Source organism: Vigna umbellata, chromosome 1 (assembly GCF_029865625.1).
Source record: "Vigna umbellata cultivar VRB3 chromosome 1, Vumbellata_1.0, whole genome shotgun sequence".
NCBI lineage: Eukaryota > Viridiplantae > Streptophyta > Magnoliopsida > Fabales > Fabaceae > Vigna > Vigna umbellata.
Genome location: NC_142165.1, coordinates 6,553,038 through 6,578,265, shown reverse-complemented (window position 1 = coordinate 6,578,265; position 25,228 = coordinate 6,553,038). Strand labels below are relative to the sequence as shown.

At 31.4% G+C, this 25,228-nt stretch overlaps 1 protein-coding gene across 1 annotated transcript; it reads right to left on the bottom strand.

The window, feature by feature from the left end:
* Positions 1–4,763: 4,763 nt before the first annotated feature.
* On the bottom strand, positions 4,764–11,828 carry LOC124839252 (UTP--glucose-1-phosphate uridylyltransferase). The gene is made up of 21 exons (XM_047315009.2): positions 11,522–11,828; positions 11,373–11,420; positions 11,190–11,281; positions 11,014–11,104; positions 10,556–10,616; positions 10,387–10,464; positions 10,247–10,297; positions 10,077–10,150; positions 8,863–8,935; positions 8,704–8,761; positions 8,533–8,579; positions 8,383–8,448; positions 8,073–8,105; positions 7,299–7,351; positions 7,146–7,221; positions 6,961–7,017; positions 6,794–6,877; positions 6,611–6,709; positions 6,433–6,537; positions 5,070–5,141; positions 4,764–4,989 (listed from the first exon to the last, which is right to left on the bottom strand). The coding sequence occupies exons 1-21, from the start codon at positions 11,584–11,586 to the stop codon at positions 4,963–4,965; spliced, it is 1,410 nt and encodes a 469-aa protein (XP_047170965.1). The 5' UTR covers positions 11,587–11,828; the 3' UTR covers positions 4,764–4,962.
* Positions 11,829–25,228: the final 13,400 nt, after the last annotated feature.

Here is a 25,228-nt window from a genome sequence, read left to right as displayed (position 1 = left end):
GGAAAATATACTTGAACAATCATTTTTTACAACATTTAGATACGCGCACACGTGTCAAAATCTGAGTGGTCCATTTTCATTTAATTTTTCCAACTGGACCACTCAGATTTTGACACGTGTGCGCGTGTCTAAATGTTGTAAAAAATGATTGTTCAAGTGTCATTTTCCCGAATAATAATAATGATGATAATGAATGTAAATTATTTTTTTCCTATAAAGATCATATTTATAAGTTTTTTTCTATTAGAGATTTTTCTAAAATAATCTTTTTTATCTTTTAAGTTTATCCTTGATAAAAGACGCGATAATTATACATAATAAACATTCAACAAATATTATATTTAGTAAAATTAAGTTTAATTTTATTTTATACGTTTAAAAAAAGTGATAATAAATAATATTTCATCAATATCAATCTTTCTTTTAAAAAACAAACTGTACCCGGATTCATTTTTTACGCATAAAACTTTAATAACCATAGTTTTTTATCAGCTAATAATCATTTTACTTATATATGATCTTTTTTGTTGAGGACTGATATTATTTATGTCCAACCCAACCTGTCATCTCTTTCTTTCTTTTCTCCTTTTAAGAAAAAATGATTTTTTTACATAGATAATTTTATTACCATGGTTATATATAGTCTTTTCCTTCCCTTCCATGTCTTAGAAATAAAAAACAAATAAAAAATTAAAACATTAAAAATATTAAATATACATGTTATAAATAATCTAATATATTTCATACGAATAAAACAACATATATAACCAATAATATTATAAAATAGAAAGTATTTCGAAATAGAAAATTTAATCAAACAAAAATGAAGCATTAAAAAAAATAAAAAAGATAAAATTTTTATATTACTAAATATTTAAACAATTCAACACATAAAATTGAAACAATAATATTCTCATATAAAAAGAAAAATAATAATTAAAATTATTGAAAAGAATATAAACAACTAAATATAAAACCTACAAATTTTATATATGTTGCGAAAATAAATTAATTATTTCTTAGATGCATCAGTATTATTTAGCACAAGCAACTTAGGTGAGGTGTTCATGAACTATAATCCTAATGATACATTTAAAATAGTTGAAAAAATTCATTTCATGAATCACTAATGCTTAAATGCTAAGTAATTGAAAAAACTAAAAATGTATTTAACCGCAAATATAAAAGTACCAAGAACATCGACTTTTTATAAACATACATTAGCAAGAGAAACAAATATTTATGTGAACTTTCATATTTTATTGGATAAATTTATTTCATTAATATGGTTTTACTTCCTGCATTCCATCATTTCTTGGCGTACCTCAAATTTTTAAAATAACTATTTTATCATTTTTAAAAATGTCTTTCAGATATGTTTCGAAAATTTTCTGAAGTAAGTTTTTAAAATTAAAAAAATAGAATAAAATTTTCAAAACACATGAAATATATTTTAGAAAAAAAAATTGAAATAGGATATCTAAAATAAACTTCAGAATACTTTTAAAAATGAGTATTCTAGAATATCCGTAGCTTAGCGTTCTTTCTCTTTTCTTCTTCCTCTACAACACCAACTATGATGGTAGCGACAGCTGTGATGTGCTGCAGTGGAGAAAGACTGTTTTCTTTTTCTATTAGTTAGGGGTGCAGTTAGTAATTCTGTGGGTGCAGGAAGCAATACGCCATTAATATTAGTTTACAGTCCAACTCGTTTGCAGGCTTCGGTTTACTGGATCACCTTTAACCCAAATTTGACAAACTTATATGACCCAAATATCTAATCAATTACCATATATAATGTTTTGTTTGTATTCTAGGAAATGAGTATTAATGTGATTCTTTATGAAATAATTCTTTTAGATATTTACAATATGAATTATGTCCTTTAAATATTGAAAAGTGTGCCCAAAATAAAAGTTATGTGAAATGTGCCCAAAATAGGGTGAAATATTTTAAATAATCATTGTTAATTCATTAATTAAAATAAGTAGTTAATAAAACTCAGTTTATGCAAGCTTCCAAGATAGAAAGATCGTTTCAAATAATAGACTATAATAAAAATTCATTATTAATGTAACTCTATTAATTCAATTCAAACATACATTAACGTACTCTGCTTGTAAAAGAAATCAAAATATCCTTAGCGTCCATTTCCCAAAAACTAACTCTAAAATAGTTACTTATTGTTCTTACTATGCATTTTTCGGATATTAAAATTAATTAATTATTACAATTATTGGATTTTAAGAAAATAAACTGAGAAAATAAAAATTAATTTTGATATAGTGTTTAGTGCTGTTAAAACGGGTCATCTTGCCCAAACCGGCCCACCACATGCTAATAGGTTAAACAGATTGACTCATTGATTCATTTAATTATAAATTTCTTTTAAATAAAAAAAAATTGCAATTCTTTTGTAATTCAAATTTAAATAATTTCACTCTAAAATGATGTTAAACTCAAAAAATAATTTAAAATAAAAAAATTAACACACAACTCAAATGTAATCCAAAAACAAATCCAAAAAATGAATAAATAAATTTATAATATTAATAAATTTTGTAATATTTTGCTCTTTTAGAACATTTTTGTCTTTATTTCCATTTACAATACAATAAAAAAATGTTAACTAATAATATTGAAACACAAAATAATAGATAATTAAATTAAACTAGGTGGATTGATGAGTCAACTCGGCTCACCTGGAGGGTTATAAATGAACAGGATTGAAAATTGGTTTATATAAAAAAAAATATTTTTTTCAAATCCAATCTCACCTGAATCTGTGATGGGTCAGGTTGACCTGCGAATTCTAACCAATTTTGACAACAACAATAATATTACAGTAATTTAACATCTCTTCTGTATATTCATTTAATGTTAACTTCATCGTTGTAATTTGTATTAATATTTAAAGTATTAAAATGGATGCCTTATGAATATATATTCATTAAAATGAAAACATTTAATTCTCACTTTGCTCGTACCAAAGTTGATTTCCCTATAAACTCTTAAGATAAATATTGAATTAGTGATTATGTTAAAGGAAATCAATTAATGATTTAAACAATAACTCAAATCATTAAATAATAAATAATAATAGCTATCCAGGAGGAAAAAAAACAATAATAGCTTTAAATGTTTTATCATGACTTTATTAGCCATGACACCTCTTTAAATGATTGATTAAACAGAACATGGATCCGGTCTCTAATTTGCCACCTGAAGGTCCACAAAAGTTCCTTTATAAACTGAACTTTGATTTTCAGTGGTTTTTGTGTTCGTGTGGAAGAAGCTTACTCTTCTAAGAGACTTGCTAATGAAATGTTGAGTGTGAGGAAGAGATTTGATATTATTCTTTACTCTCAGATATTGGTTACTAGCCCAACATGCATAAGGCAATTAGACATGGAAGTTAGCCACACTTTGTGTTTCATGTTCAGTTGCCTTATTGCAGGTGGGCTGAAAACAAATATTTGGTATCAGAAGTTCTTATCATATGCAAGGACGATCGTTCGGTGATGTAATAATTTTTCCTCACAGGTGGAACTTATCACTTTGATTTTCATTTGCTTGTAATTTTAACTTCTTAACATTCTACAATTATTTTATCTTGTGGAGCAGAAACTTTTAATTTGTGGTTTTCATCATAATGGAGCAAATTTATGAGCTCATACTCTGTACATTTAAATAACGGATTTTTGCAAGTGTATCTGTCACTCTAATCTACTGTTCTAAAATGTGTCTGATTGAACCAAAATTTAGTTTCTTTTCTTTAGATTTTTGTTTATTGTTTATGAATTTTAATTATTTAATTGCTGCTTTCACAACATTTATCATGACACTGTTCTTGAGTTGAAAATGAACTTTTTTGTTATGAATTTTATTTATTGTTTAAAACATTAGACAATTTATCATGAATTGATGAAATTATATTAATAATATACTTTTTTAATTTTAATACATTCCGAAACAAGCAATTTAAACAGTGATTCAAGTACTAAACTATTAATGCATACCTGGGTCGGTTTTCATACTATAATACGGTTTTGAGAAAAGTTTTTCTCCAACATCATCAAGTACCTCCACAAAAGCCAAGCATGAACTGAGGTGGAAGAGATAACATTTTGGCAAAAGCTTTATGCACCCTATCAAATTTCTCACTCCACCCCAAAAGTTTCCTGAAATTTTGTTCCGAAATAGGAGAGGTGATTGTCGCCAGGAAAAAAGTAAATTCCAAAACCGCAAATGAAATCCAGAATGACAAGATACAGGAAGAATTTAATAGAATACAGGAAGCAATAGCCTAACATTTCTTACTGGCCACAACCCAAGTTAACTTCTCATTCAGAGTTTTTTTCACAGAAAGGGTTTTATTTACAAATTTATAACTTAAAAAAATATGGCTTCACATTCAAAAAGTTAATTGACTTAAAGTGGTTTTTATAAAATACATAAATCATAAAAAACAATTTTATAAATCAAATTTTTATTAATTTTACTCCCACAAACACTGAGTATTTCTAAGCAGTCTTATATTGGTGTTATCAATCATTTACACAAAAATATTAATCGATATTAATTAATATTAAAATAAAAAAAGGATGGATGCTGAAGGATCGAGCCCCACACACCCGAAGGGGATTGGCGTTCGCTGTTCCTGGTAAAACTTCGTAAACAATCTAGTATGTTCATTGTTTAATGTGATGGGGGCAAAACAAGCGATGTTTTGGCGTAAAAATAGCATGCACGCTAAAACAATATTTGAAAAATCCATAACCAACCTTGTCAAATTCTTATTTCTAAACAGAATAATCACAAGACAACGAACAAAGCTCCGTACCGAGACATCCTCTCAACAAAAAAAACAACTTATTTTCTTTTCCTATCAAACTTGGGAAAATAACAGAAAAGACTGTAAAGATCGAAACAGTCTGACACTTCAAAACTTGTTTAGCTTCCTCACAGGTCCTCTGGGCCGTTAATTTCCTGCGTACCACAATTGAATCTTTAGACCTAGAAGAGATTAGAACTACAACCTCATGCTCACAAATAAAATCCATATATACCTTGTCCGCAATGACAGCACCGTCTGGAACTTCCAGCTTTACATCAGGCTTTGCTACAATACTCACTTTTCCCTGTCAAGGCACCACAGAACAACATCAGGAAACAAAATAATATTGTTTGCATAAATATGACTCTTTTGGCCCCCCTCTTAATTTTTAGTTTCAGTTCCGTCAGTGTATATTCTCTGTTAAACGAATTGGTTCTTTCATTCATTAATAATTAATTTGGTCAAATTGGTGTTCTACTAGTTTATGACACTAACTTGGTGCTACATAATCACAACAGCACTGTTGTGTCAACCAAAGATTAACGGTGTTGAAGTGCTAAACTGACAAATAAATAATTTGATTCATAAGAAAAGTGACATGACAAAAAGTCGAAGGGAACAAATCAACCAAACTGAGTAAAAAAAATAAATAAGAACCAAAAAGATATTTTAACCTATTATTTTTCTAAAATACCATAGAGGATGGAATTTTAAAAAGACGAAACCAAAACAAGTTACTGCTAATCATAACAAGTGAGAGCCTCCCTAAAATGGTATTGGCCTGGGTTAGTTTGGACACTATAGTTTGTCTTTCCCTTGTTTGTTGATTCCGATAATTTCTTTTCTTGAATATTAGCCCCTATAGTTTTATTATGTTTTAAGAAATGTTGTACATTTTTAAATATATAAAATATTAAGAATATTTACGATTATTATATAAATTAAGAGTGATTAAATAATACTAAATAATTTTTTACAACTATATATTTTAAAAACTGAGAGACATAGCATTTAAAGAATAATTTATTTCTATTTTAACATTTCATTCTTAAAAAGAAAGACATCTACTAAAATATTTTCTCAAAATAATATGTATTGACACGTTTCTTATTATTATAAATTTATGTATACTTTCTTTAGATACTTGTGGGATTTTTGGATATACACCGGAACAATAATATAAGAATTAAAAATTATATGCAATTCTTTAGATGCTTATGGGATTGTTAACCAATCAAATTGGAGTTCCACTAGGCTAATTCGCAAAATAAACGTGTTAGAAAAACACTTACTCCCAAGATAAAACTCTTTTAATTGGACAATAGTATCTAAAAGCACGTAAGGTACTGTATCTAAGCTTTATCCTTATAAAATACAAGTTTAACAAAAATCATAACGACAGGAACTTTTACGAAGGTTCTTGCATTAATCATAAGAGTATACAATTCTCTCATCCAAAATTTAACCAAATGAGAGCAGAAATTTAATATAGTTATATAAGTATTCAGTTCTATATATTTGAAATATTAAGGTCAGTTTCACAATTAAAATTCAACACGATGTTAAAGCACAGAAACTAAGGATTAATCAAATACCTTGAGGATAACTCCAGCTCCAAACCATACATCGCCAGCCACTTTAAGACTGTCAAGGTCAACAATACTAGGAATTGACTTGAAGCGGCCCAAGAAGTTGCTAACCTGTGAAGGGGACTAAGAAATTTAGTATTATGGTTACGCTCTAACATAAAGTAATAGCAATATCAATCTTAACCTTCTTAAATTCTGGTCCCAGTTCAATAGAAGGGTTTTCAGGATTTGCCCTAGCTTTGTTCCGAATGACAAATCCACTTTCCAAGGTGTAGAGGTCAGACTGAAGAAACAAAGACAACTAATTGTGTCAAATAAAGTATCAAATATTCAAGATTGTGTGTCATGTATCGGAACAGTTTATAACCTGGACAAGAAGTAAATCTGAAGTTGCCTTCACTGGAAGGAACCGTGATCGAGGAACATTAATACCAATAGCCTTGTCAAAGAACTGTTAGAAACGATGTGAATATATTAGCACTGGAAGAAACTTACAGTAAAGACTTCATTAATATGTTAACAAACACTGAGTACCCTTATGGCAGCACCAGCTGCAGTTTCCAGCTGAAGAACTTTAATTCCATCGACTTCCTACAAATCCACAGTTTAGTCAGTCAGCAATTTCCCAACCAAAGATCAATTCTCAAACAACTAGCTCACAATAGAGCATCCTAAAGAAGGAAAGACAGGCTATCAGTTGAAAAATAACAAATTTAAACCTTTGGATTGGGAATAATTTCCATCTTAAGAGCATCAGATTCAACAAGCCTTTTTACAGCGTTTAAGTTCACCCACCTATAGATTGTTGTCAAAACATATGCATGAGTATACAATCTAGAACAATAAGGGCACCACTAACCACTGAAACTTACAAATTATTTGTGTTGAAAATTTTGAACTTCTCAATTGACTTGAATTCACTGACCTGCATTGAAGACAGCATTAAATTTGAATGGAATAGTTCGCAAATTTCTTCTCTAGTCTCCATCAAAGTTAAGACTCACATCATTAATTACCACATGTTCCAGCTACCATAAATTGTATAAAAAGAATAGCCAAAAGCAAGTATTGTCACTTAGCTTTATAAATATTATATCATCAATGTTAATTTTGTATATTTTTTGTAAAAAAATATGGTAACAGATCCATAATTAGAGTTCACAGTTTCTTATCAACTGCTTGTAAAGTAAAAAAAATGTACTGCAGTTGCATTAAGATATGAACTCCTTATATGTACCAAAGTAACGGCTGCGAATGTATATTTCCATAACATAAATTGGTTCTCACCTTTATCCTTCAAACACTTTCCAGAGTGGAAACTTGGGAGATTTGAATGAAAATGACTAAATAATCGTGCTTTCTACTTTTTTTTTCTATTACTTTCTTTTTGAAAACTTTGATGCATTGATGTAACCTCTCCAGTCAAATTATCAATACATAAGAATCAGAGAATCACTTAGGCTTCGCAACCATTTTTTACACCACAAAATAATTAAATCAAACAAGCCAATACATTAATGCTTGATCACTACGCTTATTCTTCATAACATTATATTTACATAAAATAACTAAATTTACTTAAAACAATTGCCTATGCTGGGAAGAGGGAGATGAATCAAGAACAAGAGACAGATTTAGTGGCTTACATGTTCATCTGGGACTTGTGCGATTTCCAGGAGCTGCATAAAAGAATCAAAGATAAATATCACTTATTAGCAACGTTCTTGAGATTTCAATGATTTTTAATTTTCTCATTTAACCAAAAGGAGGAAGAGAGCATGAAAATTGAACTCTTGATGGATTTTCTTTTATTTCAGTGAGATATAAATTACAGAAAGAATATATCACATAGAAGCAAGTTTAAAGGGAGAGACTTGAAATTTTTTATAACTAGAGCCAGAAATAATGAAATGAAACTTTGGTTGAACAGAAATGAAATCAGTAAAGATTACATGCCTGAACTCTTCCTTCGTAAGAAATCAAAGTGCCACCCTTGACATCAGCCAATGTCTTGGGAGTCACCTGCATTAGAAAAAAGGGAAAGAAAAAAGATGAAAAGACGAAGTCTGAAATAAAAATTACAAGATAAAAACCATCTTTGCTTACCTCCATACAGTATTCATTCTTGTTCTGGACCAAGTGATGTAAGATTTCTACATCAATGAGTCAAGTACACTGATAGTACTAAAGAAACTTCTTTTTATGTATAAATAGTAAGCAATGTAGTACAAAATATTTAAAAACAAAACAGAAAGAACCAATGAACAATGAGGATACGCAAGTCAACTATAGCTCCCAAGTTATCCGAATTGGCTACAAATACATACTCTTTACCCTGTAAGAAGAAAAGGAAAATAAAAATAAAGTTATGATAATAATTATGAAAACATAAATAAACACAGTACAACTAGAAACAAGTTGAGGTTCAGGATTAACCTGGGACAATAGTGCATCAAGTTTGCCACTGTTAGATAATGATGGGAAGACATCACCATGGCCGGGAGGGTACCTATGCGTAGGAATTACACATAGGCCAAATCAGACTATTTGCAAATTAGCTTAATGTTAATTTGCTATCTTGAACACTTTCCATTTGAAAAACAGCCACAAATCATAGTTATCACTTTCAAGATAACAAAAAATAGTAGTACTTGGATCTAAGACATAAAAACATGACTACTTTTATATTTTAAATGACATTTAGCATATATTAAACGGTGACTAATTGTGTCCTACAATATCTAATTGGGTTTAACGTAACAAACATCACACCCACGGCAAGCTCTGGCAAAAAAAGTTTGATGAATGTCAAAGACAGTCTTTACATAGTACCAAAATTCCTCCAAGGAAGAAAAGTCAATTACATCCAGAACAAGTTTTACCATGATGGCTGATATGTGGGGTTTAAGTGGTGGATACAAGTGATGCATACCAGAAAAAATAGACTCGGTTGGATGAACCTCAAAAGGCGCATAACTGCTAAAGTTTATATGAGGATATTTCTACATATTAGTTGTTGAAATGAAGCTTCTATGGCTCCTTAGAATTTAGGCAACAAGATAAAAACTTAAAGGAGATACACAAGTTACTTCAGAAAACACGGATTTATGGGATAAACCTTTAAATATATAGTTTTCAATTATTAGTTTTAAACCTAGTTCTTCTTTTTGGTATCAATGCAGTGTGAATTTATCTGTAGGTTTCTGCAATCAGCTATGCTTCTTTTCAAAAAGAGAAAATTTATAATATTTTACTTTCAAATAAACCCGTCTGACACTAGGAGACAAAAATGACACCAGTTAGGGGTACAGAAACATAAGCAAACAATCCATCAAAATATGAGCAGTGTTAAGGCACATTTGACTAAATAAAATAGTTGCAGTGACAAGTTGACAACCAGAGCCCTCAGCAATTAAGTAGCAAACGTGATTGGACCGGGGATATGGAAAATATTCAGCATCAAAGAAATTTGCACGTAAAAATGACAAACCAATGCATATGGACCAGCTTAGATTTACGACTAAATTATGCATGTAGCCATATACCATTTTAGCAATTCTAATTCAGAAAAATAAAAATAGAAGAAAGATGTAAATTGTGAAATCGGTGCAATAATATAATCGAGTATAAAATGAAAAATGAAGTCATACCATCCGTCCTTGTCAGTGCGCCCTTTGGAAGGCAATGGCAGAAAGTCTTCAGAAACCAATCGAGGATACTGGCTCTGCATAAATTAGTAATAGTGCAACAAAATAAAAAAAATAAAATCAAAGTCCATAAAATCCATAGTATAGTAAAACAAGAAATCAGAGTTACAGACCTGGTTAAAAGTATGAATCTCAATATTTGAGTTTTGGTATTTTTCAATAATCTACAAAAGTAAAATTGTTAGTTTACAAGCAAATTCAGATTATAATTTTACTAGGCAAAGGGAATAAATAAGAAATAAAGAACGAGTACCTTTTGAGTGTCATCATGAGTGTTGAATGAATTCATCAAAAGCAAAGGAACATTGCTTCCGTATTTGGAATTAAGATTCTACATCATGTGTTGAATAAATTCGTCAGCGGAAGGTCCATACAAGTGGGGGAAACATAAAAACCAAGTAAACGAAGGACTCGAGAATAACCTCAATTTGGATGACAATTAAATCTAGAAATGTCAACCCATCACGAACTTCAATGACAGATCTGCATTTGATTTGCAGATCAATTAACCCTTAAATACAGATACAGCTCGCCAGAAATGGCGATTTAAGAATATAATCCTACCGGAAATTTCGTCTTGGTACAGGCCGTCGAATTACTTTTAACAAATTGAAAAGTAGCTCCCATTTTATTTTCTTTTGTAAAAGATGGCACAAGGATAGCAGATGTGATTTCAAACAAAACGCCATACACAGTACATATACCTACATCTACATGCATTAACCGCGTATATAATACGTCTTTCGGATCATAATCAATTTAGATAAACCAAAGATCAACAATCAACAAAACTTCATGTATACGATCCCAATCCTAAGTCTCGACTAACATTCGCTGGTATCTAAAACAAAGAATAACATATATATAAGCATAGGCATACTTAGGACCAGTGCAGCCCATAGTTGTTCCCAAGCCTCCATTTAGCTTCAACACCACGAGCTTGTCCAATAGATTCTTCACCTCCGAAGCATCTGCACCAATTTCGTTCCATATAACAACACCGAACTCTGTTTACAAATCGACGAAAGCAAACAACAAAACGCGAGGATTCGTTACCTTCAGGAGTTGGCGCCAAAGTGTCGTAAGGCACAACCACTTCGTCCGTAGGCGTCTGGATCTTGCTCCATTCCACATGCTGCGCCTCGCCACTGTAACGCATTTAAAAGCAAGATTCGCTGAGATCAACAACAAATAAGCGCAAATGGAGAAGAAGTTGCTCCATCTCGGAGATTGATTCACCTGAGATAGCGGGTGACGAGGTTGATGAATCCACTCTTCTCGTTCTCACTGCACGGAACAAAACACGAATCAGATTCCGATCTGGCGAAAACGGAAACGAAAATGAAGGAAATCGAGAGTAGAGGATTGAAATTTAGAGAATGCGAGACCTGATTTCGTTCAGTCCGGCGACGGCGGTTTGGAGAGCGGAGAGCTTCTCAGTGGCAGTAGCCATTACGGTGGAAGAATAGAGAGAAGGCGAAGGATGCGTGGCTTACGTGAGGAGATTAGAGAGGGAAGATAGTGAGAGTGTGTGTGAAGAGGGTGGTGATAATAGAAGAGAAGAGAGGGTGTGGTGGTGCTTGCAGAAATTGACACGGGAACAAAACGCCAGCGTATTTAATTTTGAACAGAATATGCTTGCATTGCACCCGAATAAGTAGATATCATCATATCAGGGGACCCTGTCCTGATCTGATCCCTCTCGTCCAATCGGAGAAAATACTGGCGCTACCTTTACGCAACCTGTGCGGTAAGAAAACTGGTGCTATTGGTTTCTATGTTTAACTTAATTCAATTACTCGTTTCATTTTTATTAAACCTGATTCTTTTTTAGTTTCTATATCAAAAACATGTGTATACTAATTTTAGTTTCCTTAGTCTATGTTCTGTGTTGTACAATCTAAAATAAATAAATAAAGATTAAAATGGGATGTTTTAACATAAAGATGCGTGGTTAGCTATCTCAAAAGGTAAAAGTTTTTTATTTCTTTCTTTGAGTTTTATTTTCGGCTGAGTTATCAATGTTAGAGAAGACATTTTTTTATTCAAGAAGAAAACATTTTAGTTAGCTTAATGACTTGAACTAAACTATGAGTAAAAGTTTCCAAAAATAAAGTTAATTTTCTATTTTATTTTATTTTAGTATAGATGTTTTTGGAATGGGTAGGTTGATTATTGTCAATTCCAAAATAGTTTTGTCTTACATTACTATTGTTTTTTATTCGTTCGGTCTCCAATATCTTCTGTTTCTCTAACACTATTTCGATTATATTTGCAGGAAATATTTTAATGTTAAAATTAATAGATAATCAATCAGAAGGTTATTAGATGCAGTGATGTATGTGTCAGTAATCATATATTGTACTTTTAATTATAGTTGGTGTTATAGGCTTTTACCTTTTTATTAGTTTAATCATGATTGAATCATATCTTAATTAACATTAGTTAGTTTATTTATAATCATCATTAACTAAGTGTTAATCTCACATTTATTTTGCAATCAATAAATCTTATTGATCGATTGGTCGGTCCATCAATCGGTTAGTCGACCCATCAATTGGTTGATCGATGGGCATGTGAGACGGTCTGATTGATTGACCAAAAGAATATGTATAATACACTCGCTTCCTAAGCCTTAGTATCTAAAACCGAAGAGATAAAGGACTTTGAAAAGAAAAAAGAACGTATTTGATGCTTGTGTATGTCGAATGTTATAATTCGATTGAGAGGGGTTTCTTGGTTGGAACTCATCCTTAGTCGATGGAGTTTTTGAGACGGGTTCCTTGATTGGAACTCATCCTTAGCTGAATGTTTTAGTACAATCACGAGGGGTTCCTTAGTTGAAACTTGTCCTTACCTAATGGAGTTTTAAGAGGGGTTCCTTGGTTGAAACTCACCCTTAGCTGAACATTTTAGTTCAATTGAAAGTGGTTTTTTAGTTGGAACTCACCCTTGTCTAATGAAGTTTTCATGAGGGGTTCATTGATTGGAGCTTACCCTTACTCAATAGGGTTTTTGGGAGTAGTTTCTTGGTTGGACCTCGCTCTTACCCGAATGTGTTAGTTTGTGATTGAAAGGGGTTCTTTAGTTGGAACTCGCCCTTACTCAATGGATCTTTTGGGAAGGGTTACTTGGTTAGAACTTGCCCTTACCCAAAAGTTTTAGTTCGATTGGGAGGGGATGAGGTTGAGAGGTTAAAGTTAACCAGAGGCCACGAGAATGAAATTGATTGGTAGAGGCCGAGTGACAAAGGTCGAATGACGAAGTCGAAATGACAAAACTGAAAAGTCGACAAAGAAATTGAGACTCAAAGGTTAAGACGGAATGACCGACCAAATGATTGAGGCCGAATGGTTGAGGCTGAAAGGTTGATGTTGAATGGTTGAGGCCGAATGGTTAAGGCTAAATGACTGCCCAAATGGTTGAGGTCGAATGATCAACCAAATGGTTAAGGTCTGAATGATCGAGTTGAAATGTCAAGATTGAAAAGTCGACAAAGAAAATAAGACTAAGAGGTTGAGGTTGAATGGTTGAGGTCGAATGGTCGATTGAATAATTAAGGCCAAATGAGAGGCCGAAATTTCAAGACTAAAAAGTTATCAAAGAAATTGAGGCTAATAGGTTGATGACAAATGGTTAAGTCAAAATGTCAAAACTGAAAAATTGATAAAGAAATTGAGGCTGAGACGTTGAAGCCTAGAGGTCAAATGATTGAGGCCGAATGGTCGAGCCAAGATGTCAAGACAAAAAAATTGACAAAGAAATTGAGATTGAGAGGTTAAGATCGAATAGGCAACTGAATGGTTGAAGTAGAATGGTCGATCAAATGGTTGACGCCATCGAATGACTAGCTAAATGGTTGAGGTCGAAAGGTGGAACCGAATGGTTGAGTTCGAGTAGTCGAGGTCGAGTAATTGAGGATAAATGGTTGAGCCAAAATGTCAAGATTGAAGACTCGACAGAGAAATTGAGGCCAAAATGTTAAGGTTGAATGGTTGGGACCAGGTGATTAAGGTCGAATGATCGATCGAATAGTTAGGGTCGAATGACCGAGTCAAAATGTCAAGACTGAAAAATCAGCAAAGAAATCGAGACCTAAGGGTTGAGGTTGAATGATCTTTCAAATGGTTAAGGTGAAATGACCGAGCCAAAATGTTAAAATTGAAAAGTCGATAGAGAAACCGAGACACAAAGGCTGAAGTCGAATGGTAAAGCAGAAATGTCAAGATAAAAAAGTCAACGGAGAAATCGAGATTGAGAGGTTGAGAACGAATGTTTGATTGAATGGTTGAGGGTAGGGATGACAAAAAAATTCGCGTCCATGGATATCTGCGGATATTTACTACTTGCGGGTTGCAGGTAGTGGGTATTTTAATACTCGCTTATAAACGGGTCGGATGCGGGTAATATACTATATGTACCCGCAGATATCCCCTACCCACAAAAAAAATTAATTTATATTTTATCAAGTTAAATTTAATTAAAATTAAAATTAATTTATATTTTACAAGGTTAAATTTAATTAAAATTAAATTTTAATTTATATTTAATTTAATTTATATTATTTTTATATATTTTTTGTAATTTTATTTAAATTTTATTTTAATAATTTATAAAAATATATTTGTTTAAATATTTGTGGGTCTCCGTGGTTTTAAAATACTCGTAGGTACTTTTTAAACGGGTATCCGTTCAGATAGCGGATGAACTTTTTTTTTTTGGATCAAGTTGTGGGTAGGCACTATTCGTGCCCGACCCAACCTGTTGCCATCCCTAGTTGAGGGTGAATGGGCGACCGAATGGTTGTGGTCAAATGACCGACTAAATGGTTGAGGTTGAATGGTTGAGTCCAAATGGCTAAGTCAAAATGTTAAGACTAAAAAGTCAATAGAGAAATTGAGACCAAAAGATTGAGGTGGAATGTTTGAGGTCGAAAGACTAACCGAATGGTTAAGATCAAATGGTCGAGTCAAAATGTCGAGACTGAAAAGTCAACAAAGAAATTGAGGCTTAGAGGTTGAGGTCGAACGACTAACTAAATGGTTGAGACTAAATGGTTGAGGCCTAATGACCAACCAAATGCTTGAGGTTGACTGATCAGATGCTTGATATGTTGCTCGTTGACATCTTCTACTATTATATTGCTCGTCATGTTTTTGGTGGTTATCATGGGATTAAAATAAATGCTTAATTAATCGGACGACGAATGCCAAATGTTTCAGTATAGGCTCATTACCGCTGTTATCTCTTGTCTGTTTCGTCTCTAAGGTCTCTCATTCATCCAAGTGCTTAAATGATACTCGTAGAAGATATTATGGTATTAAAGTCAATATATGACTTATCAAAAGATATTAAAGGTAACGATGTATATATCAATAATCATGTCTTAAACTTTTGTTTATAATAAATGTTATGAACTTTTATTTTTTCTGACCTACTCATAGTTTAATCATATCTTAATCAATATTAATTGATTGATTTATGATTATCATTTAACTAAGTTTAATTCAATTTTTATTCTGCTCAATCGATTATACCAAAAAGTTAGTTGATCCACCAATTGATCGATCAATATATCAATATCAATCATTAAAGACTATCAACATGTCAACAGGTCGATGAGTGTAATTTAGTGATGAGAACTATATCTAGGATACAAAAACTAATGCATATGATGTGAACAAGTTTTCTATTATTTTAGGCGTGAGATTCAATTTTCGAGTACGAAATTAATGGTTGGAATTTATACAACTTTTAAAAAAAAATAATAATCTATCATACGCTTGATACCCAAACATTAAAAGGAGTTGAAAAAAAAAACAACAACCTCAATGTTTCACGTAGAGTTGTCAAAACATGTAACTTGTTCGACCCAGCTCGACCTACTACGGGTTGGTCACTTAATGAGCCAACTCAACCCTAGACACTTATTAGCGAGCTGAAAAAAATTGAACCCGACCCGACGCACCACGGGTTGGTGGGTTAAACGGGTTGACTCACTAGCTCACTTAATTATAATTTTTTTTAAATAAGAAAAATTATAATTTTTTTAAATAAGAAAAATTATATATTTTTTTAATTCAAATTTAAATAAATTTCACTCTAACTCCAAAGACAATTCAAAATAAAAAAAATATATCATACCATTCAAGTGTAATAAAAAAACAAGCACAAAAAGTGAACAAATACGTTTTTAATATTGATAATTTTTGTATTACTTGTCCATCTATAATATTAAAGTTTTGAATAGATAAATCTATAATATTTTTTTCTCTTGAATCATTATTTTTATCTCATCTACAATATAATAAAAAAAATGCTAACTAATAATATTGAAACACAAAATAATAAATAATTAAATTAAATTAGGTGAATTGGTGAACCAACTTGACTAATCACGAGTTCAACTCGAATGAACTGAGTTTTAAATTTTAAGTGAACCAAGTTGAAAACTAACCCGGATAAAAAAAAATTATATTTTTTTTAAATTCAATCAATACCCATAATAAATCAGACTTGCTAGTTATAACTCATTTTCAAGTTTGACGTAACAAACAAATAAATAAAAGCTTCTATTTATATATTTTTTTACTAGTTTTGCATATAAAAAAAAAAGAAAATGAAAGTCTAGAATACCTCTTTCATATTGGGTTTGAGGTCCGATTTCTTAAATGGTCTGTAACAATCTAAAAAGCTATCGCACCCGAATGAGGTTAACGATCAGGTGTAACATTTAAAGGGGTGTAATCACAATTCTGGAGCGTGAATTGTGTTATTTAATTGGGTTAAATATGATTTTAGTCCCTAAACTATTGATCGTTTCTGGTTTTCGTCCCTCTTTCAAGTAAGGTACAATTTAGTCCTCAATCTTTAAAATACGTTCGTTTTAGTCGAAAAAACGAACGTTTTGAGAACTAAAACGAGGACTAAAAACAAAATTTTGAGGACTAAAACGAACGTTTTTCTAAAGAATGAGAACCAAATTGTACGTTACTTTGGAAGAGGGACGAAAACCAGAAACGGCCAATAGTTTAGGGACAAAAACATATTTAACCCTATTTAATTCGAAAAAAAGTTATCACTTTATTGCATTAAAATACACTGCTATTAATATACTTGATGCGAAATTTTGCAATAGTGAAGGCCGGAAGCATCCGTACATGAATAAGAAGATGTGAGAGAATGTCTTGTTTATGAGGGTCTCAAATATCAAAATATTTCTTTTTTTTCTTTTTAATTTGAAATAAGGTTGTGAATTGTTCTTGAAGATTTCCTGCATAACTAATAATATTATTAATTTTTTTAATTCAACAGTAATTAAAATAATTTTTCAACTAATCACATTTTATTTTAAATTTATTACACCTACTAAAAATTTATACTAACTAAATAGATTATATTTTCTATTAATTCTAAATTAAATTTACCTAAATCAATTTTATTTTTTATTCATTTTAATTATAGAGGCAAAAAATTAATATTTTAATTTAATATATTAAAATATATATCTTTTTTATTTGTCATATCTACTAAATCATTTATAAACTTTATTTTAAGATGTTTTCATTTATCCCTTAAAACAAAAAATACTATAATAATCTTTCTATCCTCTTAAATTTATGCATTTATTATTCCTCAAATCTTCTTTCCAATCCAAACACACTTTGAGTCACACATTATCCAGTCGAACCATGGTTGATACTGACAACAAAGAAAGTCTATTGACATTCTTTTGATCTTGATCCTTAATCCTCAATTTCTTGGTCAGTGAATTGTTTCAAGACATTATTAGAAATTAAAATAAAACAACAATGACAAAACACCTACTTATTAAACAGAGATTAAAAATAAAATATAATCTAAAACATGATTAAGTTGAATCTTGCTTAACTGAATGAACAATATTAAATTGAGTTAAGAGTAATATAAATAAATAAGTATTTAAAAATAAAAAAGGTTAGCTACAATAAAGAAAAAAAAAAAGAAATTAGTAGTCTATACAAATTAGAGAAGTTGGTGTCTTGTACAACCTCTCTAGTATTTAATTATGAACTTAAGTGTATGTATAAGTGTCTTTTTTTACATTCTCACTCTTTTCTTTTCAATGTCAAATTTATCATAATGTTTTCAGCAAAGACATCTAACTTCCAATTTCATTTTTTCTTTCGTAAGGTGAGTTTTTCTACGAAAAGAAAATATTAGAAACGAGAATCAAGCCAATTATAAACCAATTAAAAAGACTCACGAATCATCGCGATGTCATTAAAGTGCTTTCAATTTAAAAATGTTATTTTTATCTTGCTTTTTATTCTCTCGTAATAGACCAAAGACTAGTTTCATTTAAGATATAATCAGCGTAAAAGTTAGAAAAAATTTATATATGTATAATTTTTTCATCCACAAGAGTTCAAAATCCAATCTAATGTTATTTGAACAACTTCATCCGAAATAATACTTTCAGATATACCAGTTGTACTTGTTAGACGTGTTTTGATTTTTGTTCTTTTATTTTCATTATAGCGTAGAAAGTTGCAAAATCATAAAGATGTGAAGTGGGTGAATATTGAAGGATATTAAGTTGTAAAAGTATAGAAATTAGAAAGTATTATTGTGAAAGCAAATATTGCCCTTTTTGTACACCATATTTATTATCATATGAATAAAATGTATTTAACAAATGAGCAAATTTTTGGTTAAAAACCCATCTAAACCAATAATTTGCTACCTAACTTAGATCGGTTTAGAATAAATGATAATGCTACCAAACTTGAATTGGAATCCTCGTCATGTCAATTTTCTCTTTTAATCTGCTTAGTTCTTTACACTTTTTAGGATAATTTAAAATTGTGTGTTGATTTTGAAGGAATTAGAACCGCATAAAGCCCTCGAAAAGTGGATGGCTTATTGCAAGTTGTGTTTTTTATTCAACGATCAAAATCAACGGTAAAAGGTTTGTCGAAAGGGTATTGGTATATAGAAGATGTGAATTGGATTTGTTTCTTCTTTTCGGTTCATGCATGGATTTTCCTTTTGACGGTGGCAACATTATCTTTTACCTCTCTGTCTGAGTTTGAGTTGAAACAACGTTTGAACGCATTCACATGGTTTGAGAAAGAGACGTCCGTGGCTTGCCCCCATTGAGAAACATTGCTTGATGTGAACATAGACACTGAAACTAGGCCCCATGAAAAAAAGTTGATGTTGCAGTTGCTTTATTACCCTTACTTTTGTGCCTAGATGCTATTTCTAGCAAGACAACTAAGGATACCAACCTTAGGTACTTGTATTGCCCAATGCTTGAAATATATGTGTGAACTAAAGTTTGGTTTGTTTCATAGAGATAAAACTTTAATATATATGATAAAAGCGTAATTCGAATTTTGTTACGGTGTATATGTTTTTCTAGTTACTTTGAAAATCTTCACATGTGGCTTAACTTTTTATTAAAAAAATTGAAGCATCATTACAAATTAGTTTCTGCATTTTCTATTAATTTTTGAAGAAAATAAATATCTTTCTAACAATTTTTAAAATTTTTAAAATTAGGCTGAAATTAGTTTGCATGAGTTATGACTGCTCATTGGCTCAAGTATATAAATTGACATGAACCAAGACAGGCGATCGTATAGTGAAAAGCATAATTAGTGTTGCATTTAGGAAAGTGTCAAATCTTATAACAATTTGGTTTAGAGAAATTTTCTGAATAAATATTTATATACAATTATTTACTTAAGATGGGGAGAATAGTTTGAGAATATTTTGTTAACAATTATTCTGTTTGCTTAAATATTTTTTTTATCTATTTTTGTTGATTTTGTTTAATATAAAATTTATTATTTTCTTCAATTTGGTTTTAATTTTTACAATTTATTTGATATTTTTTGTGACTTCGTCTAAATTATTAATAACAAGTCCATATTAATAATGTTTTTCAATTTTTGCTTATGTGGCCGTCTTGTACACAGTGAAAGTTGGACTTTAACCATGGCAGTATTGCACATTGGATTTTAACCGTACACGTTTGGTAAAACCCTTTATTTCTTTCCAGGAACATCAATCACATCACTTTCGTTTTCGGAATGAGAATAGTTTGATCTTCCTATCACAAAAAATAATCACATTCATAAAACTTAACATAATAATAATATCTCTCAACATTTTTTCCCAACATTTTAACATTGTATCCATTGATCTAAAATTACTTTACCATTAATGATAATTATGATAACAATAATCATAAAAACTAATATAAACCCATCACAATAATATATAAATTGTTTTTAAATTTTTATCCTAAGACTTAATAACAAAAATCACGTAAACACCAAAACGTAAGATTTTTATTGATGAGAAGAAAAAAATTATTAAAAAAAAGTTGACAGAAATAAAATTACATATTTATTAAAAATAAAATAAACAAAGCAATATATATTAGAATTGGACTCAATATGTGTTTTTTATTTTTATTTTAATTTAAAGAAAAAGGAGAAAAAGACTTTAAAAGTAAAAAAATACTTTATAATAGAAAATATGATTTCAATTTTATATTTATGAAAAATAAAATAAATATAGTATTTCTTGTAAAATAAATATTTTTTGGGTTGTATTAATGAATGTAACATATAAAGTGTATTAATTTAATAATCTGTCCAATTATTTATGATAATTATTTTCTTTTACTGTTCAAAAATATTTAAAAGGAATTTTAAAATATTGAGATATTTAATTTTTAATACAATAAGAAATAAAATTATAATATTAAAACAAAAAAGTAATATATGTTTAGTCTTTAGTAATTATTGTATTAAAAGAAAAATTTTCGTTATAATGTTCAATTATTTTTGAAAAAGAGTCTTTCATCTTTTAATTTTTGTTTTGTAAATTTAAAATAATTAATGATTCCTTTAAGTTTAATTTGTATATTAATGTTAATTTTTTATTTAATAGATGTGTGTGGCGATTGTAACTTTTTTTATTATACTAAAAATAAAATATATTGATATATTATATTAAACTTACTATTTACCTTTAATAATAATATATGAGCTAAGAGTTTGTCATTAGAGTAAGATTGTTGGATAGTAAAATATTGACTAACTGATTATGAAGATTAAGTTTTCATTCCAATATTTTAATTTTAAAAGGTTCATTGAAAATTATATTTAAGGTTAAAGCCATTTAAATATTTTATTCACACCAAATTAAATTAAAATTAAATTCCAATTTTAAATTAATCTTAAATTTTAACTATCAGTGCATTAATTGATTTTACACCATTTTTTAATTTATAATTTTTCAATTCATTATAATAAAATTGTAAATTATTTAGTTCATAAATGTTTCTATATATTGGTATAAAATTTTATATTTTTCTTCTATTTTTCATTATTTTTTTTAACAACAGCAATAAAAATAATAATAAAAAAATTATTCTCAATTATACTCAATATTTTATACAATTTATTTACACTGAAATTATATTTTATTATGTTATTTCTCTCTAAAAAATTAAATTTAATCACAATATTTTAATTAATTACATTAAATTACTTTACTTTATTATAACTTTTTATTTTAAAAAAAAATCTTCCCTTTTTCTAAGAAAATTGTAAAAGAAAAAAAGATCATTACTATTATATAAGTTTTTTAATTCTTAATTTGGATGTGTTTTCCTTGTTTTTTAAATCTTTATGTTATCGTCTGATGTTAACTTATTATAGTATTAACTAGTTTACGTTGTGTCTAGTGGGTATTAAAGGAAGTGGTTTTAGTAAGGAAATTTATTATGGTAGTTTTGTTATTTTGAGTTTTAATAAATTTGTAAATTTACTTATGTCAATCTTTTATAATAATTTTTTTCTTCTTATCAATAAAATCTTTATATTTGGATGTGTATGTGATTTTAATTATTTTAAAAACAAGAGTGATGTGTGTGTGTGTGGTTGTTTGGATGAAGTAAATTCACATATAATTAAAAATAACTATTTTGTTTAATGGCTTTAAGGTCTATTATTTTAAAGTAGTTAACATCATATTAATATATATGTTACTATGGACTCATTGCCGATCGAACGGTAAAAGTGTAGGAGAGTCTCCACGTTACTTTGGGCTCATACACTACTGATTGGTTAGGATGACATACAACTTTAAGGAACTGAACAATCAATGTGTAGGAAAGAGCCTCTTAGTCGGTCTTGACAACTGTTGAGCAGAGTTAATGCACAAATAAATGTGATAACGACTACGGTTAAACATTTAAGGTTTGCATTAATGACCATTAAGAGGTAAATTAATTGGTCAGATTCCTTTAAACTCTATAAATAAGGGTTTAAGATTCAAGGTAAAGACACATTTTTACTTACTCCTAAATTATAAAAGGCCTACAAAGAAAATTTCTAACTTGAGCGTCGTAGTGTCTTCTGCAGGTCGCCTCCCATTCGGTGTTTGATTGGCTGAAGATAGGAGAAGGAGGACGCTCGGCAGCGACAGGAGGACGTTTGGCGGAGATCCTTGTCTCATTTAAGCAGAAACATTTTGGCGCCTACCGTAGGACTGAGGATTTTCGAAGACACCCTAGCAAGACCATAAGGATGACTCAAGACCCAATGGCGTTTATGCAGGAGATGCAGAGGAGGATGGAAGCCATGCAGGCTGAAATTGAAACTCTAAGGGTCGAGCGGGATGCAGCACGTAGGGATCGTGACGCGAGGCGGAGGGCCCCGCCCAGTCAAAGGTCGGTTGCACCCACTCGGACCCCATAGTGGAATTCCCAGACTTTGATCAGGAAGACACTAATCAAAGGGAAAAATAGTTCCCAGAGGAGTCCTGTCCGTCCGGTTCATGCCGCTCGGGCCAGGGCACTTCATCCCTTTACAACTGCAGTAATGGAAGAGCAAATGCCAGAAAGGGTGCTCCCAGTTCTGGAAAGGTATGATGGATCAGGGGACCCGGAAGAACACCTGAGGTCATTTGTTGACGCTATGCCAATCTATACACCTAGTGAAAGGGTTTGGTGTAGGATTTTTTCCCTGTCGGTTAAAAGAGAAACTTTGGAATGATTTCACTCTCTTCGTCCCAGGACCATTGATAAGTTTTGCGACTTTGAGACGCTTGTTTGAACGGTAGTTCGCTTCCAGTAAGATGCAAGACCTTACCTACATGGAGCTTACTAAAATCAAACAGGGAAAAGATAAAGACCTGAGGGACTTCATGGACCGGTTCAACCGGACCGCACGACAGGTGAAGGGTGTTGTCAAGAAGTTCATCATCAGCACCCTGTCAACAACCTTAAGGTCGTGCTCCTTTGCGGATAGCCTATTTGCTCGGCCACCTTTAACCATGGGAGAAGTGCAGGAGAGGGCCGTTGAGTTCAAAAAAGGCAGCACGAAGAGAATGATTCACCCTCGGCAGGCCGGGAGCGAAAGGAGGGCAAGCGAGCGTGCACGCAGGACCGAACGACATAGTCGTGACAAGAATAGAGATAAGCTTTCTACTTGATTTTTCCCACTTTAAAGAAGTGTGATGTAATTTGCAAATCTAATATTAGTATCAAATGACTTCCATCGAAATTTTGAGCAAGTTATGTCAACCGTTCGACCAAAGGAAAACATTCTAAAAAGAACTTCAATCAACCGTCCGGCTCAAAGAAAGGGTTCTAAAAAGAACTAAGCTCTAAAGAGAACTCTTATCAACCGCTCTCATTGGCATCTTCCTAGGGAATATTCCAAGTGAACTTCTAGTGTCTACTGAACGGTGAGAAACGTTCTTCGTGAACTTTCACCTTGATCTTAGGGCATGCTCCAAGTGAACTCCTAAGATCTAAACCGAACGGTGAGGAACGCTCTTCGTGAACTCTCACCTTGATCTTAGGATACGCTCCAAGTGAACTCCTAAGATCTAAACCGAACTGTGAGGAACGCTCTTCGCGAACTCTCACCTTGATCTTAAGGTACGCTCCAAGTGAACTACTAAGATCTAATCCGAACGGTGAGGAACGCTCTTCGAGAACTCTCACCTTGATCTTAGGGCACGCTCCAAGTGAACTCCTAAGATCTAAACCAAACTGTGAGGAACGCTCTTCGTGAACCCTCACCTTGATCTTAGGGCACGCTTCAAGTGAACTCCTAAGATCTAAATCGAACGGTGAGGAACGCTCTTCGTGAACTCTCACCTTGATCTTAGGGCATACTCCAAGTGAACTCCTAAGATCTAAACCGAACGGTGAGGAACGCTCTTGTGAACTCTCACCTTGATCTTAGGGCACGCTCCAAGTGAACTCCTAAGATCTAAACTGAATGGTGAGGAACGCTCTTCGTGAACTCTCACCTTGATCATAGGGAACGCTGCAAGTGAAATCCTAAGATCTAAACCGAATGGTGAGAAACTCTCTTCGAGAACTCTCACCTTGATCTTAGGAAACGCTCCAAGTGAACTCCTAAGATCTAAACCGATGAGGAACGCTCTTCGAGAACTCTCACCTTGATCTTAGGAAACGCTCCAAGTGAGCTCCTAAGATCTAAACCGAACGGTGAGAAACGCTCTTCGAGAACTCTCACCTTGATTTTAGGGAACACTCTAAGTGAACTCCTAGTGTAACCGCTTAGTCGGTAAGGAACGCATGCTATTGTATGAATCGTCATGACCCTTGAAAACTCGGGTAAAATCCTGTGTCGATCGGTATAACTTGACAAACCCAACACAATAGCAAAGATTTTGCTAGGGCTTGGGGGGACTTATGTTTCTATGGGCTCATTGCCGACTGATGAGTGCATATTTATGCCCACATTTATGCTTTAAAATTCAAATTTTTGATGGGATAATTGTGCTCAAATGGTTGATTTTAAGTGAATTTGTGATGATTGAAATTGTTGGATTTTGGGAAATAAAGAGACGTAAAAAGTGAGTTTTAATGCATAAATTATTCTTGGATGTTCTAATGTTTATTTGTGCAGCTGAGAATATAAGTTTTATTGGTCCAAATGGCAATTCAAGGCCCAAAATAAGATTTTATTTGGAAAATTCAGAAGGGGCTAAAGTGCAGATAGAGAAAATTTCAGGATATTTGTGCAATTTTGGAAAGTCAGAAAATCTAAAAG